Source organism: Trematomus bernacchii, unplaced genomic scaffold (genome assembly GCF_902827165.1).
Source record: "Trematomus bernacchii unplaced genomic scaffold, fTreBer1.1, whole genome shotgun sequence".
In the NCBI taxonomy this organism is placed as follows: Eukaryota; Metazoa; Chordata; class Actinopteri; order Perciformes; family Nototheniidae; genus Trematomus; species Trematomus bernacchii.
Window position 1 is genome coordinate 1,786,009 of NW_022987409.1, and position 19,139 is coordinate 1,805,147.

Sequence of the window (19,139 nt, forward strand, 5' to 3'; positions counted from 1 at the left end):
TTATTAGTCCAGGCATTAAGAAAACCGTTTCTGAGTTGCCTGTCTGCACCTCAACACAAACCAATAACTTGTATTTTGTGGTGCTTACAGCTTAAAGTAAACATCACAAAGCATTGGAGGGGAATGGATACTCAGCATAAGTCTGTTATATTTTCTACTGAATAAATAACCCACATTGAGCTCTGTTGAATATATTGTAGTGGAGGCAGGAATCACAGAGACTAATTCCCTTCATGTCCTAAAAGACTAACTGTCGTTTTAATTTAAATAAGAAACATACATTCATTTTACTCATATTTATTTTAAGAACAGCTCACATGCTACAAGATTCTCAGTAAATGTTGCATTCACACTTCTCAGCCTTCCTGAACTAATCACATATTCGTTACATATTAGCTCCAATGATGAGTGTGTCTTTTCGGCATCATGTCTGGTACTTAGCAGTGAAACCTTCACATACCATTTCCAACACAGAGATTACATATGGGGGAATGGTTTGATAAAAACACAGAATCTGTCAATGGGAAGACATTTCAGGTGGAAATGTTCTATTCAAATCTTCCGTTTTCAGATGGGATCCTACAGAGCAGATCTGGTTTAAAAAGAAAAAGGCACAAATAAAAGAGTATAAGGGAACTTTTAGGAAACCCCTTTACCATTACCACACCAAATACTGTCAACAATGATTGGTAGGTAAATCTTACTTCCTCAAATGATGCCTTCATGTTTTAGAAGATCTTAAATTCAGGATTATACAGATTCTTTCAAAACATTTCAAAATAAAACTTATTTAAGAAAACCTCCACCAGTGCACTACGAGGACACATAGGAAAAGGCATGTAAACACGTTCATTGATTTCACTTTAAAACCAATTCACCAGCATCAATTTACCTAGCTATTTGCATCATGTGTCTGCAGTGCCTGTGACACCTTTACAGATCTTAACCAGTCAAATGTGTCTCCTGTCAGGACACTTCAGTTAAATACAGTGTTGAATGTGCAAAGTTAAATGAACATATTTGTAACTCTGTGCCATGACACATTTTGTTAGGACACACAAATACACAAATGCATGCAGGGATTGATTTTAAGCCTTACATCTGAGTTAGTTAGTGACAGCTGAACTAAAACATTCATATACACTGTATGTGTGTGTACACTGAAAAACATTCAGCATAATAATACAGGTTTGATTCTGTTATATATATATTTCGCAGTTATTAAAAAAAAAAAGTGCCATTTCCTCAAGTCATTATAAGACCAGATGCACCATGTATATACATTTACTTTACAACTTCAACTTTATGATTTATGTATTTAAAAGAAAAAGGGAAAACACATAGGGGACTCTTTTTATGAATGACTGCAAGGAGTGCTGCTCGGTGCCGCTTTTACACTTTTCTGTCTCTGTGTTTTTAAGCTCGGTCTTCCACAATAAAGCATTTATGAAGCGCTGGATTGTTGCTTCTTCACTCATCAGTAAGTTCCTGAATGAAGACAGAGAATCCTAAAGCGCATGTCCTCTGGCGGCTCACACTCCTCTCCGGTCCTTTGTTTGTGGAATGTCAGGCATCCAGTCGATCTGGTCCCTGTTCCCTCCTCTCCATCCCGCCCTCAAACCTCTCTGTGCAGCCCGGTCAGTCTAGCTTGCGTGCGCCCAGTTTGAGAGGACCTTTAGCAGCTTTGCGCTCCGCCCGTTTCACCTCCAGCTCCTTCCTCCTCTCCTCCCGTTTCTTCTTGGACAGCTCGGCCTTGCTGAGACCTGGTTCACAATGAAGACAGACAGTTCAATGCAAAGTAGGTTAGTTAATAGTTGTCTAACAAGGACACTTCAGCGATAGTGGGAATCAGATTTATTTTGTTCAACAAAAACCATGACCAAACACATTTTTTTCTATGACTATGAAAATATGGCAGTAAGCCCTTGCTGTGCCTTTATTCAGCATTTCAGATGAGAGGCTTACCCTGGTTCCCATCCACCGACTCCCAGCTCTCCTCAGCTCCCCATTCTCCTGCGGCCTCTGCAGCCAAGCCCTCTCCAGTCTGACAGGGAGAGAACACACACACACATCACTGAACTGAAATGTTGTACTCATGGTATTCCTGAATTTCCATTTCATCTTCATGTTTTCTTGACCTACAGATGTACTTCTTATCCCGACCGTGCTGTATTGTTTCACCATTTAAAAGACAACACGTTTATTATTCCCACCTTCTGTTGTCTCCATAGAGAGGTGAAGTCCCTCCTCTTCCGGTTGAGCTCCATGGGACCATATTTCGGAAAAAGTATGTATTGAAGTCAATGGGGAGAGAAAGATTATCTTTCGATCCCGTTTGAATTGAGCCACGAATTACACATATGATGTTTGTCAATTTAAAAGATAATTTCGCAAGTCAAAAAAATTAAAATGTGTCGTAAAACTGTGAAGTAACACTTTTTTTTGTGTGAACCGCTCAATGACCTACATCTCCCGTCTCGCACCACACACCAAGACGGCCGTCACGTTGGCACATTTCACTTCTTTCTTTCAGAATGAGGCGAAAAGTATTAAAAGAGGTGAAAATCACTACAAGTCTGGGCATGTTGAGAGCTGTACATACACACAAGGGGAGTTAGTCGGTTCCGTAAGAGCCAGCATGCGGGACCGGGATTCTGGGATTTGTAGTCTTTCTAGTTGCGTATTTTTCATAGTCTTATATTTCAACAGTTTTACGACAAACTGTGACTTTTTTGACATGGAAATTATTTGTTAAGATTGACAAACATCATATGTGTAATTTGTGGCACAATTCAAACGGGATCGAAAGATAATCTTTCTCTCCCCATTGACTTCAATACATATTTTTTCCGAAATAAGGTCCCATGGGTCGGAAGTAGATGGGCGGGACTTCGCCTCTCTATAAAGTTTACAGTTATATATATATATATATATATATATATATATATATATATATATATTAGGGCCGTTTACCCAGATACAATGTATTGGTGATATCAACAGATCTGTAAAAACTGTTTCTCCTCATAAATCATACAAAAGCATCACTTTCAAACATCTAATATTTAACAGATGCTTTTTCAAGAAAATAAGCATAAAAAATTACTCAACTGAAGAAATTAAGCGGGCTGCCCCCTGCTGTACATTTTGTCACACTTTCTTTTGCATATCAACAACATGAGGCTGAATTTGCAGACCTAAAACAGTATTTTTCGATCTCTCTGTCTGTATACACAAAGTGAAAGATTGACAATAAAGTTGACTGACTGATTTTGCACACCGCCCTCCTCACCATGGGAGTGCCGGCTGTGTTTCTCTGGGACACGCTGGTGAACAGATCGTTCTGATTGGCTCCCACGGGGCCCGAGCTGCCGCTGTCCCAGTTGTACTCGCTGGCTAACCGCACCCCTTCGGCCTCGGGGAGCGTGGTATTGGCCAAGGTGGTGTCCGTGTCCTCCTCCCCCCAGTCGTTGCCCCAGCCCTCCTCCCCTGCAGAGCTCTGCCCCGGCCCTTCCTTCTCATTGGACAAGCTGTCGTCTGCATCCCAGCCCGAGCTGCTCCAGTCAGCGCTCTGCTTCTTCACCGCCACGGACGACGACGACCGGCCCACCTACACATTGGGAAGATTGAAGAGTGAAATGAAGACGCATTGAAGTAATATAAATATACGCCGACATTTTATCTACACAGCAAACACGGACTACAGAGTTCTTGAACTCCATAACATCTTACAGGTAGGTGCCTCATATATAAACCGTGACAGTGAAAGAACACAAAACATCCTGCACACTAACGATCACTTGTTTGGAACAATTCCTTAGTTTTTTGTGAAAATGGTATTAGCAACCATACATCAAGTGTGTGGCATCATTCTTTTGTTTTATTTTCCCCACAGAAGACACGTTTGATCTAAAACATTAACGACTTATTGGTATAAAGTAAATAAATCTTGTTAAACCATTTAAGACCAGTATAAAGAAAATAATATAGGAAATACTAATACCAGTGTCATTAGCTATTACTATCAAAATGGTTTGTGTAAAGGATCCAAATGAAAGGGCTCATACTCCTTTGTCACTGGCTTTCTTTTTGGACGCCGTCGTCCCTGACCAGTCAGTGTTCCAGTCATCTGGCTCCGTGTGAGCCTTCTCTGGATCCTATAAGACAGAGCCAACAATAGATGAGGTTTGAATTACAACCACAAATAATACAAAACAAAAATCTCACATACAAATGTTTTTAAATATTAATTTCTAATTTATCTTTGAGTCAAAAGTGTTGAAATCTTACCTCCAAACTTCCCCAATCCTCCTCTTCATCCCAGCGGTCTCCTATAGGCTCCTCCTTTTTGTCCATTACCTCATGAGTCTGTGATTGGCTGGCATGATTAGAGGCAGCAGGGGGAGACACAGAGGCTTCAGGAGGTTTATCTTCAGAACCTGCGACAGTCAGAGAAAAGCCAAGAGATACGGTATCAGAAGAAAGGATTTCTCAAAGGAAACAACTTCAAAGTGTGTTTTCATGTCTTCAAGGAGTACTGTATATGTCAATAAAGTTGTATGAAGTTGGTTGTGCCAAGAAATCAGATATATTAGTTGAGGTCAGGTCAGTGGGCTCGACCTTGGTTTGGTTTGAAGATTAAAAGTTTGAAAATAAAACAAATCAGCAGGTAAGGAGATGGAAATAAGTTCGATTATCATCGGTAGCTTCTTGTCTCTGCTTGAGGTGATGGCTTCGGGCAATAAGCTGCTACTAGCATTTCAATCAGGAGAGACGGTTTTGATGTAATAATACATATTTATTGCGTAGATGCACAAATGAATGCAATGTTAATTTTTGGCGATTAGGCCCCGTTGTGCAGGAAGTATCATTCGGGAAGGTAGAACCGATCCGATGAAACCCCCCTGGGGTCTAGACACTGGTGGTGGTGAATGGATAGTTGGGTCGGTCTGAAGAGGAGTGGTTTAGCTTGACCCTGGATTCAGAGGGACCGGAGGTGAAAAGGGGTGGAGGAGGGTTGCGTAGAGTCACCTGAAATGACAGCTGTCAGAGGGGGAAGAGCAGACTTAAAAGGTTTGACAGAACGCTATGATAGGCTCTTGGGAATAGAGCGAAGTGATTGGTTAAACTGAAGAGTGACGCCCCCGGTCACTTATTGAGAGGAGAGAGAGAGTAGTAACATGGAAATAGAGATACGTGAATGAGTAAAGACGGTCTTCCTGGTTGAACTTGCGCTGAGCTTCATTTCAATCAGGAGAGACGGTTTTGATGTAATAATACATATTTATTGCGCAGATGCACAAATGAATGCAATGTTAATTTTTGGCGATTAGGCCCCGTTGTGCAGGAAGTATCATTCGGGAAGGTAGAACCGATCCGATGAAACCCCCCAAAAACGAAAAGATATTATGGAATGAAATGTACGGGTTTCTTACCATGAGGGCTGGATGCAGGAATCTAAGGGATGTGATGAGAGTTAACGGGGGGAGGGAAGGAGAGATTAATTGAATAGCATAATTAAGAGTGGAGTATATTTCTAAGGGAACGGACCTGCAGCTCGTTAGAGCCGAACGATAATGCATGAATTAGAACCTGGCTCGACACCGAGCCAGGTTCATGGTCGAGATAAATCATGGAGAGACACATGAATGTATATATGGCAGAGATGCATGAAATGCACATGGGGTTTTAGCAGGGGAAAGAGACTTGGAATAAATATCGGGCTTAAGTGCATGGAATGCACATGGGGTTTTTAGCAGGGGAAAGAGGCTTGGAATATATATCGGGCTTAAAATGCATGACATGCACATGAGGATTTAGCGAGGGAAAGTGACGTGAATATGAATCGGCTATGAGTGCATGAAATGCACGGGAGTTTAAACATGGGAAGGTTTGGGCGTACTATGATGCATGGATGATCATATCCTGATTTGACACAAGCCCAGACCCTTCCGGTCGAATGCATGAATTACATGGGTTTTAGCATTAGAATGAGACAATGATGAGTATATAGGATTGAAATGAAATACGCATGTTTGTTAGCATGGGTAATAAGACATGGAATGTCACGCGTGATAATGTACGGACAGGACATGATGAGTTATGCCGATATGTTATTAAAGCACCACCCCCAGTTATATGCATATTTACCCGAGTTAAGGCTTGAGAGATTTCTGGATTGCCAGAACAGAACTGATGTCGGGGCGGATGTAGGAGGTGAAGGCAGCGGAGGACCACCGCCCGAGTTGTTGCAGGGATGAGGATGATATGCCTTGATTAGCCGCAGAAGTAGCTGCGCCTATTCTAAAAGAGTGCCCCGAATATAATTGGGGTGATAATCCACATTTGATGACTACTTGCTTTAAGTAGTATTTGAACCGAGATTGTGACAGGGGAAGATTCCCTGAAGTGAGAAATAATGGTGAGAGGGGACTAGAGGAAGATCTGAAGCGCAGGTAATTGATCATAGATTTGTGGGGGCAAAACGGGGAATCGATGCGAGCCGCAATGACGGAGCAAGCGCCTCCGCACTTGGAGTGCTTAAGGCTTAGGCTGTAGTGACTCGCATAAAAAGACAGATCGGAAAAACAGATGTCTCGATGGGGGTCGAACGAGAGGGAAGCTGTGGAGAATTCGCCGGGCCTAAGGAAAGCGTAAAACGCTAAAAGAAATAGAGCATCGAGTAGTGCGTCTATATAAGGAGAAAATATTCCTTCTCTGAGTTTGGAGAGCATAAGGCGCAGAATGGAGAGGGTAATAGGTAATCTGCGGTCTGAGACAGGAGGGGAAGCTTTAGTAAGTCCTTTGAGAATGAGCTTAACTGCCTGGTTAGAAAATAAACTAGGAAAACTGGGATCATAGCATCGGACGTTGAACTGAACCCCGGCTACCAAACCCCGAATGTATTGGGGTTTAAGGTGACGGTCGGTGAAGCAGTAGCTCATGAAGGCGCACACAGTGTGGATGAGAACGGGTTTGAGGGGGATGCATAACGAAAAGCAAAACATGGCGAAGGTTCTCCAGGCGAAATCATACGTTTTGAGAGTGGAAGCGGCTAAGCCCTTCCTCATGAGAAACCTGGCGGACTCGAGGTGCCTAACTAAGGGGCTTGTGTTTAGAAGAGGGAAAGGAGATGAAGAGGGGGAAGGTTGCAGCCTGGCTTCTGGGCAGAGGTTCCGGAATGTCTGAAAGTGAAAGCGAGAGAGGGAGTCAGCGATTACGTTGAGGTGGCCGGGAACATGACGGGCTGAGATAATGAAGTTGTGGGTGATGGAGGACCACGTGATGCTTCTCATGAATGGCATAATGTCCGGGCAGGGAGAGCGCGCTTTATTAATGATCCCGACCACTGCTTGGTTATCGCATAACACTGAAATGCGTTTCCGGAGCCAGAGGTGGCCCCACACATAGCAAGCTACTGCAATTGGGTAGATCTCGTGCAGGGCAGAGGATGTGGCATGATTAGGGAAGGAGAGGGGCCAGGGACCTGCGAACCACTCTCCCTGAAAGAAACCCCCAAAACCAGCGGATGGGGCGGCATCCGTGAAGAGCCTCATTGAGTCTGAGGAGTGCACTATGTCATTGTAGAAGAAAGTGACACCGTTCCATTGGTCGAGCAGGAGGGACCAGAAGCGTAGGTCTGAGCGGCATCCTTCATCTAAGGGAACATGATCGTGAAGGTTTTTTACAGCTGATGCTGCGTCCAGGAGGCGGGAGATGAATGAGCGTCCCTGTGGGATGCCGCGCATGGCGAAATTGAGGTGCCCGAGGAGGGAGAGCAGCTGCTGTTTAGTGATGATGTGTTGCGCACAGTAGGACTTCGTGATGTCGCGTATGCGCTGCAGTTTGTCATAAGGGAGAGACGCTTTCATCTCTATGGAGTTGAGAGTGATGCCCAGAAACTCCAAACTTGTGTCGGGGCCTATGGTTTTCTCCGTGGATAGGGGGACGCCTAGCTCTTGGAAACAGTGTTTCAGTTTAAGCAGGGAAGCGCCTGAGTTGTCCCATGGGGGATCTATGAGGAGAAAATCATCCAGCAGGTGAAGAACGGATGGGATTCTGACAACGTTCAGCAGGATCCAACAAAGAGCCTCGGAGAAGGAATTGAAGATGCATGGGCTACTTCTGCACCCGAAAGTGAGGCGGACGGCGAAGTAGAGCTTGGACTCCCACCTGATGCCGAACATGTTCCACTGGGACGGATGAATGGGAATGATTTTGAAGGCATCGGTGATGTCTGCTTTGGAGAGCCAGGCTCCTTGGCCGGCGAATTTAATTAACTTAATAGCGTTGTCGACCGAGGCGTAGTGAAGGGAGAATGGCTCTGATGGGATGAGGCTATTGACGCTGGAAAAGGGGCCTGAGCGTGGTGCAGACAGATCATAAATGAGCCTTTTTTTCTCTGAGTATTTGCGAGTGGCTACTCCTATTGGGCTGGTGCGAAACACTGAGAATGGAGATGAGTGAAAAGGACCGATGATATACCCTTTGCTGAGTTCTTTCTCTATGAGCTGAGAAACAACTGCGGGTTCTTTGAGGGCAGACTGCAGGTTTTTTTGCAACGAAGGTCACTGTGGGGGAAGAGAGGACCCCTACCCTGAAGCCTTGGGAAAGCCCTGAGAGGAGATAGTCAACGAACACGGGATCTGGGTGAGTAGATAGGACGGCTGCTAAGTGTGTTATGTTAATTGGAGTGGAGGGGTGAATGTTCAGAAGGTTTTCCCGCCAGGAGGTTTCTGAAGCAGGGCAGGGATCTTGGGATGGCCGCCGCGCCTGGGGCACACAGACCTCGGGTGCGAGTCCTTGCAGAAAACCTGACGGCCTTGTCTGTCATTTGGGGCTTGAAACGCAGAAGGGGCTTTGAAGGCAGAAAGAGGCACTGAAGGGCAGAAAGGGGAGAGGTGGCCCGGTATGGGCTCAGAACAGTCTCATAATACACACATGCACACAGAAGGATTCACACTTGTATTTCATGATCCGCAAAAGGATTCACACTTGTATTTCCGAATCCACACTTGTGTTTTTCAATGCACACACAAATGTGTTCCGTTTCATATACATGTAAATAAAATCCAAATACAGAAAAAAGTTTTACATATGTATTTTTGATCCTCACATATTTGTTTTCCGTTTAAAACCCCTGAACCTGCAAACACAAACCGCTTTCTGTGCATGGATCGCTGTGCATTCGTGTGTGGGTCTTTTGAGACTCCCCTGACGGTCACCCGATTCGTACTTGTAATTTTTTCTATCTATAGTCAATCAGATGTCTCCTTCATTCTAAGCCAATCACATGAGCGCGTCCCCATGAGGGTATGATTGATTGCGTTCATGACACTTCATATACGCATTTTGCGCTGTCCGGAGCAGGGTTTCCGCAGAGAGAATTTATTTTACCGGACAAATTTGAAACTTACCGGTCATGTTTCAATAATAATAATAAGAAAAAGAAGAATTGTGTAGCAGAGTTTCCGTTAGCAGGTAATTACCGGACTATGACCGGATATGGCTAATAACACGGGAGTAACGGATCCTCTATTTTCCTCTCTCCCTCCCTCTCTCCTGACAGCCCGTCAGTTTCTCATGCAGCTCGCTAAAACTTCACTCGCGTTTATGTCCATATCGATCAGATCCAGCTCTCCTGATCGGCCTTTATAGAGAGCACCGATCAAACTATTAAGAGTGAATATCGGCCGATAATGACCGGCGGGGCTCCCCCCCGTTGACAATTCACTGTCTAGCACTGGCTTCGTAGTGCACTGATCGATTAGGCTAAGCTAACCTGTAGCTGCTCCCTCCACACTCACAACAACTTCATACAGACATAAATAAAGCAGCTGTATTCGCCATACAGGAAACACACATTTAAAACGGTTTTGCCTGCCGTTTTTATGTACACAAGCATTCATTAATGGTTCGGAAAGTGGCACTGTACCTTAATAATATAAAGGCTTGTATTTGCGTGCATTTCCTGCTCGGAAAGTGGCAATGTACTGAGAGTGGAGGTGTCCTGAGATTAGCGCCTGCAGGCAGGCTCCATGGACCTGTCAGCTCCGGACAGCGCAAAATGCGTACATGAAGCGCTCCGTCATAAACGCAAGAAATCTACCCTCGTGGGGGCGCGCTCATGTGATTGGCTTAGAATTGAGGAGACATCTGATTGGCTATAGATAGAAAAAATTACAAGTACGAATCGGGTCACCGTCAGGGGAGTCTCAAAAGACCCACACACGAATGCACAGCGATCCATGCACAGAAAGCGGTTTGTGTTTGTAGGTGCAGCGGTTTTAAACGGAAAACAAATATGTGAGGATCAAAAATACATATTTAAAACTTTTTTCTGTATTTGGATTTTATTTACATGTATATGAAACGGAACACATTTGTGTGTGCATTGAAAAACACAAGTGTGGATCCGGAAATACAAGTGTGAATCCTTTTGCGGATCATGAAATACAAGTGTGAATCCTTCTGTGTGCATGTGTGTATTATGAGACTGTTCTGAGCCCATAGCCCGGGGTCCCGCAGCTGTTGCACGAGATGACTTGGTGGCCGCCTGTAGTCATCACGAGCAGCTCGGTGTCCAGCATGGACCAGTCCAGACGGATGTTTGAGTGAGCTATGTGGAGGGCGGCTTTGCTTGAAAAGCTCTTGTGATAAGCGTAGAACACACTTTTCCCGTATTTTAGATTAAGATCGCCGATCAGACCCAGATAAGCGTCTAGTTCTTGCCTCCTTCCGGGGTAGACTGAGCATATTACTTCACGATATATGCCGAATGCAACCAGGAACTGGCCTATGGAAAGGTCTCTGTTGAGACGGGGGTCTGATGATTTGAAAACTGCTGTGATGTTTCCCCCGGTGGCGATGGATTTGTCACACTCGGGGGACGGTAGGATAAGGCTGACCAGGTTAATATCCTGCCCTTGAAGTATTTTTGCCCTGAGCCGGGGGGAAATATTAGCAGCTTGGGGGATGTAAGGCCTACCTGAAGGAGGGGGTGGGATGGCAGAAGCCAGAGAATGAGGGGAGACATCTGTGTGTGGGACTGAAAGGGCCTGACCCGGCGTGAGCACTGGCTGCGCCATGGCAGAAAGTACGGCCCTGGTGGTTGCTGAAGTGGAGGCTTCGGCTGAAACCCTTTCCAGGGACTGGAGGCGAGTGTCGATTCTCTGCATGGAATCGGCCAGGGATTGCAGGGTGTTGGCCAAGCTGTTATCCATGTATGGCTGGTTGAAAGTGCTTACGGGCTGGTCAGCGATGGGGCGAGGCTGGGAAGGAGTTGTCTTCTTTGAGGGAGGAGCTGCTGGAGGGCTCGACTTTCTTGTTCTTTTACCCCCGCGCCCGCGCCCGCGCCCGCGCCCGCGCCCGCGCCCTGGTCTGTCAGAGAGGCCGGCTGGAGCTGCTGGCATGGACTGGGGAGCGACGAGTGGGACTTGGTCCGAGAGCTCACGAAGCTGGGAGAGAGGGAGACCTGGTGCTGGTACGATGCCCTGCTGCTGAAGTTGAGAGGTGAGGAGCTCTGCCTCTGCTGTCCGTGAAGCTGCGCCGCTGCGGGCAAGCAAGCGAATGCTCGTGCGCCGGTAGCTTGAGGAAGTCGAAGCTGTGTCAGCCAGCATGTCGGGGCCAGGATCGGGATCCTCCTGAAAGGGATCGTTCTCGGAGAAGTCCGAACTGGACATGTTGAGTTTTACTTTTTAGAAGCGTTTTTACTTAGAAGGTTGTTGCGACTACCAACTACGTAGAGTCACCTGAAATGACAGCTGTCAGAGGGGGAAGAGCAGACTTAAAAGGTTTGACAGAACGCTATGATGGGCTCTTGGGAATAGAGCGAAGTGATTGGTTAAACTGAAGAGTGACGCCCCCGGTCACTTATTGAGAGGAGAGAGAGTAGTAACATGGGAATAGAGATACGTGAATGAGTAAAGACGGTCTTCCTGGTTGAACTTGCGCTGAGCTTCATAACACAAGTGAATCTCAACTGTTGGCGGTTGAGTTGCATTGTGGGCAAGATTTGACACAAAAGAAGAATGTGTGGAACTAGAATCACCGCCCTGGGGTTGTGTGCAGTTTAGTTGCAGTTTGAATCCATGTTCGTCCACAATGTCATGACTTCATCTTTTTATCCTATTTAATAAGAAATGTCATACTTAATAAATGAATTATTATTATAGATTTGTCCAAAGATGTGTTTTGTAAGTTCATAGTGACTTTTACCCTTTAAACTTATAATATCTTATCAGTTCATCTTTGTGTACATACAAACTCGCGTAAGGACCCGATAACCCTGTCACTGACACGAAAGCACAGTATAAAAGACAATATCTAGCCATTTTCTCCTTGTTTTAAAAAATAATTGTTTATGGAGAATCCAACAATGGGATAGTAGTCAGCAAATGGAATATGAAAACCCTACCTGGTGCAGGAGCTCCATCAGGGGCACTGGTCGGGCTGATGGCGTTGGCGGGCTCTCCGTCCTCAGCGGCTGCCCCCCCCTCCGTCCCCGGAGCGTTGCGGATGAGTTTAGAAGTGATGGAGGACATGCCCGTCACGGCCCAACCGGTCCAGGTGGAGGAGCCTCCTGCAGGCTGAGCACACGACGCTACATCCTTTTCTGCAGGACAGACAGGAACGAGAGCTTCACGTTATTCATTTTGAAAAATATAGCTGAAATAAATTGTTATTCTGCTCCCGGTATTTGAGCCTTTGAAACGTATTTTGATTTTCTTTTACCCAAATGTGAGATTTCTTCAGTTGCATACCTATTTCAGCCAGCTTGGTGGGGTCTTCTGACACCGTCTCCAGCTTGGTAAGGAAACTCTTGATGGCTTTAAATGCCTGACAGTGAGAGAGAGGAAGGAGGGAACATCTTGGGTTACATTGAGACAGATTTAAATAATGAGGTACCACAGAGGTAAAACATCTGTATAAAAAGGGTACCTTTAATAAAAAATGCGCCATAAAAGCCATAATAAACACCACGCAGTCACAAATCTTGGTCATGTGTACCTGGTCCCTGACGCTCTTATCGGGGTCCACAGTGATGGTGCAGAGGGTGGGGAGGATGCGGGACGCACTCTCTGTTATGCTGTAGAAGTTGTGTGTTGCTGCGAAGCCCAGCACACCGGCTGAGCGTGAAGCGGGGAACGGGTCCTTAGTGGCCCGTGAGAAGGCGGAAATCAGAACACGTTGCCGAGTCTGTGAAGAGGGAAAACAATATTATTTAACTGGAACAGATTCTTTACTGAATGGATTAAGGTGTTTTTCAATTTAAAAAATTGAAAGTTTATCCAAGTCAGAAAACAAATGTTTCCTTTTACCTGTAGGGCTTTCAACATAGATTTATAAATAGCACTACAGGTAAGAGGAAAAAGCAGTATTTTGGATTTTGGGGTGAACTGTCGCTTTAGATTAATTAATGATAGGCAGTGGGCTGTGCAATAGCTGCCCACTGCTCCTACTACTAGGATGGGTTAAATGCAGATGTCAAATGTCACTGTGTGTGCTGTGTGCATGTATGTGTGACCATCAAAGAGGGTTTCATCCCTCCGATTCTATCTTCTATCTATTCTATCTATTAGTACTGTGGCTGGTTTTTTACCCCGGCGTTGAGGTAGGAGGCGATCTTGCCCAGGCAGACGGTGGTGTTGCACCGGATCGGGCCCTGTTCATCTCGGGCCTGCAGCCGGGCAAAGTGACGCATCAGCTCCTGGTTCAGGTTGGCCTCATTCAGCTTGGGAGCCAGCAGCAACATAGACTGAGGGTGAGGGGGAAGGGGGAGAACGTTGTTAATGTCAGGGCTGCAGGAGGATGACAACATCCTGTATGCAAGCAATGTAATGACAGCTCTTGGTTTGCTTAAAGCGGTCAAAGTACCTTAACAGTCTGTTCTCTGATGGCGGGGTTGGTGTCTGTGAAGCCGTGGACAACGTGAGGGAAGATCTGGGAGTTGACTGCTGCCTCGTTCAGATACTGAATGAACTGCTCCATCTGAGACAGAGAGAAAAGAATACTTTTATTCTTCAACATAGATGTAAAAATCACAGATAGTGATATCATTTTCAGCTAGATCCTATATTATAATCCTACTTTTAACTATATATATATATTTTGCCTTCTCTGTGATAATACATGGTGAAATTAAATGACAAATAAAACACAAGCAGCATGTTCTGATTCTCAGGGGGGGCTAGATGAAAAAGGCCTTTCATACCTGCTGCAGCAGTCGTATCCTCATGGCTCTGTCTGTGGAGGAGAACATCTTCACGATGACAGGGATGATCTTCTGTTGGTACTCTTCTGCTGACAGGAACTTCCCCACCTGGCAGAGAGACAGAGGAAGAGGAAATATGTGGTATAACTTCCAAATGGATATTGGATATATGGCCTGATATGTAATAAGGTGCGAAAGTTGAAAGGTTGACCTTGAAGAGCGGTGTGAGGACTACGGCGCCTGCATTGCCAAACTCGAAGGCGGTGAGCAGCTGAGGCAGGACCTTGTGTTTACAGAAGTCTTCGGGGAAGGAGTCCAGATTTTCACTCAGATCCTGGAAGAACTGCTGCTTCTCAGCCTGCTCCTTGATCTAAAGAGAAAGAGTTTCAATTCCACTATTATTGGTTGTTATACTATAATAGAGTTTCAAATTCTATTCCCGCATGATTGCCAAGAGGATAGTTTCATTAGAATGTGATCCGTCTCCATTTGGACAATCGATATTGTGATTTTACTGGTGAGGTTTGAATGTCTTTATGCAACTCTACGGACCTGTATCTCTTCCAGGAAAAGGTTGCTCTCCACAAAGCTGTTGCTGAGGAATCCCCCAGAGGCTCTACAGTTCTGGAGAAAGCGGGCTGGGTTCGGCCGAGCTCGGGGGTTGGCCCCCACCAGCTCACAGTAGTGAGGCACCAGGGCCTTAGGGATCTGTGGGAACAAAGAGGACATATGAGAGAGACACACGAGACTGTGAACACGTCTTTATGTCACAAAGATTCCTTTAAGCAAGCACTGGAACAATGACGAATCTGTAGGTTACATTCTGTACTTGAAGGCAACTCGGCAAAAACACATCGACTCTGCTTAGTTCCCTTAACAACAATATACTCAATAAACACAGAATCCTCATTTTTGGCCTCATATGTTGAATACCTGAAGGTTTTTGACATCACCACATTACACATCCGATACCTTTAACAACATCGGTTTCTGAAAACTTAGAATTGGAACTAGGCATGGCAGAGTAATAACACAAAGGAACTGTTGGTGTACCTTTCCGAGTGACCGGAGCGAGGATGTGCGAGGCAGCGGCCCGTTGAACACCTCCCAGATCAGGCAGCCCAGGCGCCACACCTCCCCCGCCCTGCAACACACATGCACAATGTTCAATACCAGACTTCCTACAGAAAACTAGGCATTAACCAGGACCAGGTTTGATGTCACAACCACTCACTCGGGCATCTTCCCCTCTTATGAACCTCTTTCTGTCATTTTTTACCAGATATTCGTATCGCTGCTTCTCTTTTATTCCTGTAGAACATTGTATTCTAATCATACTGACTCACTCCTCTCTTACCATTTCTCTCCAGTGTTATTGGCCATCTCTGGTGGGTCATATCTCTCCATGTCTGGGTAAACAGCCTTGGGGGTTGGTAGGGAGACCCCACTTGGGTCACCCTGCTCAGGGGCCACATGGTCGAGGGCCCCAAGCTTCCACTCCCCAGCTCGATCCACAAAGACAGCCGATACACCCACGTTGTTATGAAGCAGATGGCAGTCATTGACCAGGAAACTCAGAGCTTTCTGTTGGGGGAGGCAAACAGCAGAAGTGGAGTCAGGGCTTACAGAGAAACAACTCTCCTGACAGTATCGGTGGCGCTGTTTCTACTATCCTTACCACTATCTGGTGCAGGCCCCAGGAGACCTCCAGCTCCCCTGATCCCCCCTTCTCTGCCTGGGCCTTCAGGTGGACGGCCAGCGGGGTCACCTGCTCAGTGACCAGGTACAGGCTCTTCTCTGTCTGTGAAGAAAAGCAAAGTACAAATCAACTACTATTGTAGGTGTTGGTTTTATTGCAACAGCTTCATTTCAGAAATACTTAACTGAATGGCTGATTGAAAGTATACAAACTAGATCACAATAATTAAAAACGTTTATACTAAAATACAGTCAGTGGCGACTTCATTAGGATACACCCGTACAATTTAATTCAACAGCTCCGCTTTTGATTTTACTTTGACGAAGTTTATAATGTTCTTAATTGTTTCTTATTTTTTTTGTTCTACTATGGTCCAAAATATTTATCTCTCAATGTAATGCCATCTTGTGGCACATCCAGCGCAAGCTATTCCCTCGATGCTAAACAAATTATTCAATAAACACCTTACCAAAAAAATTAAAACTCCACATTATAGGCATCATAATGGTAAGCTTTAAGGAAGTATTGTGGTGTTTACTATACATAAATGTTATACAATAAATGTTAAATAATCAACATTATTTTTTAAATCACCATTGATTTACATTTTTAGTCAGCGAATGTTAACACTGAATGACTATCCAGAATAACTTGACAAGAGTGATTAAACCCACCACAGCTCTGTTTAAACAGTAGCATTTAAAAAGGAAGTTACAGTATGAAATGAAACTAAGCTAAGGACTTTTGCAACTTCCCAGTTGTTGCTGATTTTCAGGCATTACAAAAAGGAGTAAGAATCCTAAAGTGTATGAAATGTCTCTTTATATATTTAATTTTCAATTCATTCTTATAGCAAGACCTTTAACAGGTGCACCAATGGCAACCATGCTATCATAATAAAAGTACAGCATAAGTATTCTATGATATTACTGAGAACACAGAACCGGCTAAGAATCAGCTTATATAAAAAGGTAGAATAAAACAACTTTCGTAAACAGTGACATTCACACTCACCTCTATCTGAACGTAAACATGCAGAGAAAAGCAAGATGGTGGAGATGAGATACTAACACACACAGAATTGTTCAGCATGTCAAGCTGTCAAGCTTAACAAGCTGGGTGACAGTTTCGATGTTGAATACCCAAAAGTAAACAAAGTAGCACACACCAAGATCTTCAGGACAAAATCAGACAAACATGCTGACGTTTTGGCCTGATGGTATTCACCATGTGTTGATTTGAGATTACTCAACATTTTCCTTTAGATCTCTGTGTGTGCGCCTCCTAATTACCTTTGTGTATTCAGCTTTGAACCTTTATTAATTTAGGTTAGGCACCACAAAACAAATACTGGAAATACCTTTTTATAAACAATGTCAGTGTTTGTTTCGGGTTTAAGATGATGAGGGCAAAATACACACAAACACATACCTCCAATCCATCCACATAAGCCAGGATGTTTGGGTGACGCAGGGTCTTCATACGCTTGAAGGCAGCCTTGGCGAGCTGGGTCTGCTGCTCCGTCCCCTGCGCTACCTCGTACAGAAACACCGACACCGGCTCTCCATTGGTCTGAGGACAGAGGTTGGGTTAAAACTAAACTAAATAAAAACTAAATACACTATAAATATTTCAACCTGTCATGTTCAAATAAATTACAACAAGCATGATGAAAACAAGAAGCTGGTGTTTTTTGAAGAAGTAAAAACATGTAATGACATCCGAACTGATTAACAACATCAAGCATGATACAGTTATCATATAGTGAGAGAAAAGGACATATTCCGAACTAATAAAAGATGTACTCTTAAAAAACAAAAAAAAATACTGAAAAAAAGTCAAATTGTTCAGATGATGAACTTTTTTCCATGTAAATAAAATACGTGTAAACGTTTTTTTTGTTTCCATAATAAATTATTACATCCTTGGCTTCCATGTTATTTGAATAACAAAACAAGCCGGGTCTATTTTATACAGAATCCTAATGTGTACTGACATTCATAAACACTATAAATCTTGAGATTAATGTATGGGTGCGATAAATGTTACGCAATGCATACCTGTGTAATGTATTTCTATACATTTGTTAGGGATAACATATAGGAAAATGTTGTTTCGCAATGCATACTCGTAAAATGGGAACTCTCAAAATATGTCCTCCTGGAGTAATTTTCCTTTTGCTGTATGAATAACTCCTTAAATGTTTATTAGCACATTTGTGATTTGTAATATTTAGACAGCAGGTGCTTGGCTTTCTTTATCTGGCCCTGCAGTGACGGTGATGACACCGACAGTCAGAATTGAGTTGCTCAGTTATAATAACATGGATAGATATTTAAATGAGCTGCTGTAAGTGATGTCCGATGAGGGACGGAGACTTTATTAATGCTATGTAACATGAGCTTAAAAACGATTTCAGAAAAAGTAATTAACTCGGCTTTAACGGGGTGACGTGGCGAGAAATACGTGTCTGTCTTTTGGAGTAAACAAAGCCGAAGCTCACTTCGTTAGCAATAAACAAACGATACCTAAGGAATGGAGAAAATGAAATAAACAATGACATTCGATCAGGGAGGAATATGATAGAGATACGGACAGACCTGAGCCGAAACAACGCCTATTAACTACTGGACATCACGTCTAAAGGCTAAATACATTAGCGAAGAGACAGTGACAGGCCTCCATAGCGATGCTAACAGCTAGCCGAGGATCGGTGTCGGTTTGCCGCTTTTACCTTTCTCTTCCCCCGGTGTATACTCCATATTCCAGACTTCTCCTGAAAGTCTGGCAGGATTTCATAGGCAAAGTCTTTGACAGGATCCCTGGCAAAAAATGACCACATCTCCTCTTTCCTCCACACCACATCAAACACACACACACAACTAAACAGACCGCTAGCTAGAAAAGGCTAGCTAGCGAATTGGTACGAGTGTAAAATGGCTCCGGGTAAAAGTTCTGCCTGTAGGGTGGTTCCGCTCCTCTATTCTATCTCATCACTAGTTGCATGGTAAGTCATATCTAATTTTAGCTGATAATAGCCGCCCTGGATAGATTCTTCTCAATGTCTAACTCAAGTCACAATCTGAATGATGTCCAAGCCTCATTTGGCAACAACATGACTTAATACAAATGTTTATTTTGATACATATTACTTCTCCTTGTAAGAACATATTTCTTGCCAACATCTCTACTCTATGGAAGTTGAAGTCAATGTTAAATAATGACAAT

The 19,139-nt window shown here is 44.2% G+C and overlaps 1 protein-coding gene across 1 annotated transcript; it reads right to left on the reverse strand.

Annotated features, from left to right (window-relative positions):
• Positions 1-281: 281 nt before the first annotated feature.
• Positions 282-18,848, reverse strand: scyl1 (SCY1-like, kinase-like 1). The gene is made up of 18 exons (XM_034137448.1): positions 18,646-18,848; positions 17,343-17,483; positions 15,891-16,013; positions 15,570-15,796; positions 15,266-15,356; positions 14,765-14,920; positions 14,424-14,582; positions 14,213-14,320; positions 13,876-13,989; positions 13,601-13,756; positions 13,009-13,197; positions 12,762-12,837; positions 12,416-12,613; positions 4,291-4,439; positions 4,068-4,157; positions 3,293-3,610; positions 1,966-2,044; positions 282-1,763 (listed from the first exon to the last, which is right to left on the reverse strand). Exons 1-18 carry the CDS (start codon positions 18,751-18,753, stop codon positions 1,639-1,641), a joined length of 2,607 nt encoding a protein of 868 aa, XP_033993339.1. The 5' UTR covers positions 18,754-18,848; the 3' UTR covers positions 282-1,638.
• Positions 18,849-19,139: the final 291 nt, after the last annotated feature.

What these genes read in the sequence shown, in the direction of transcription:
- scyl1 (XM_034137448.1), bottom strand. Translation starts at nt 18,753, where the DNA reads ATGTGGTCATTTTTTGCCAGGGATCCTGTCAAAGACTTTGCCTATGAA. An exon ending in TACACCGGGGGAAGAGAAAG is followed by an intron (nt 17,484 to 18,645) that starts GTAAAAGCGGCA and finishes CTCTGTCCTCAG; the next exon opens with ACCAATGGAGAGCCGGTGTC. An exon ending in TGATGGAGCTCCTGCACCAG is followed by an intron (nt 4,440 to 12,415) that starts GTAGGGTTTTCA and finishes TGACTGTCGCAG; the next exon opens with GTTCTGAAGATAAACCTCCT.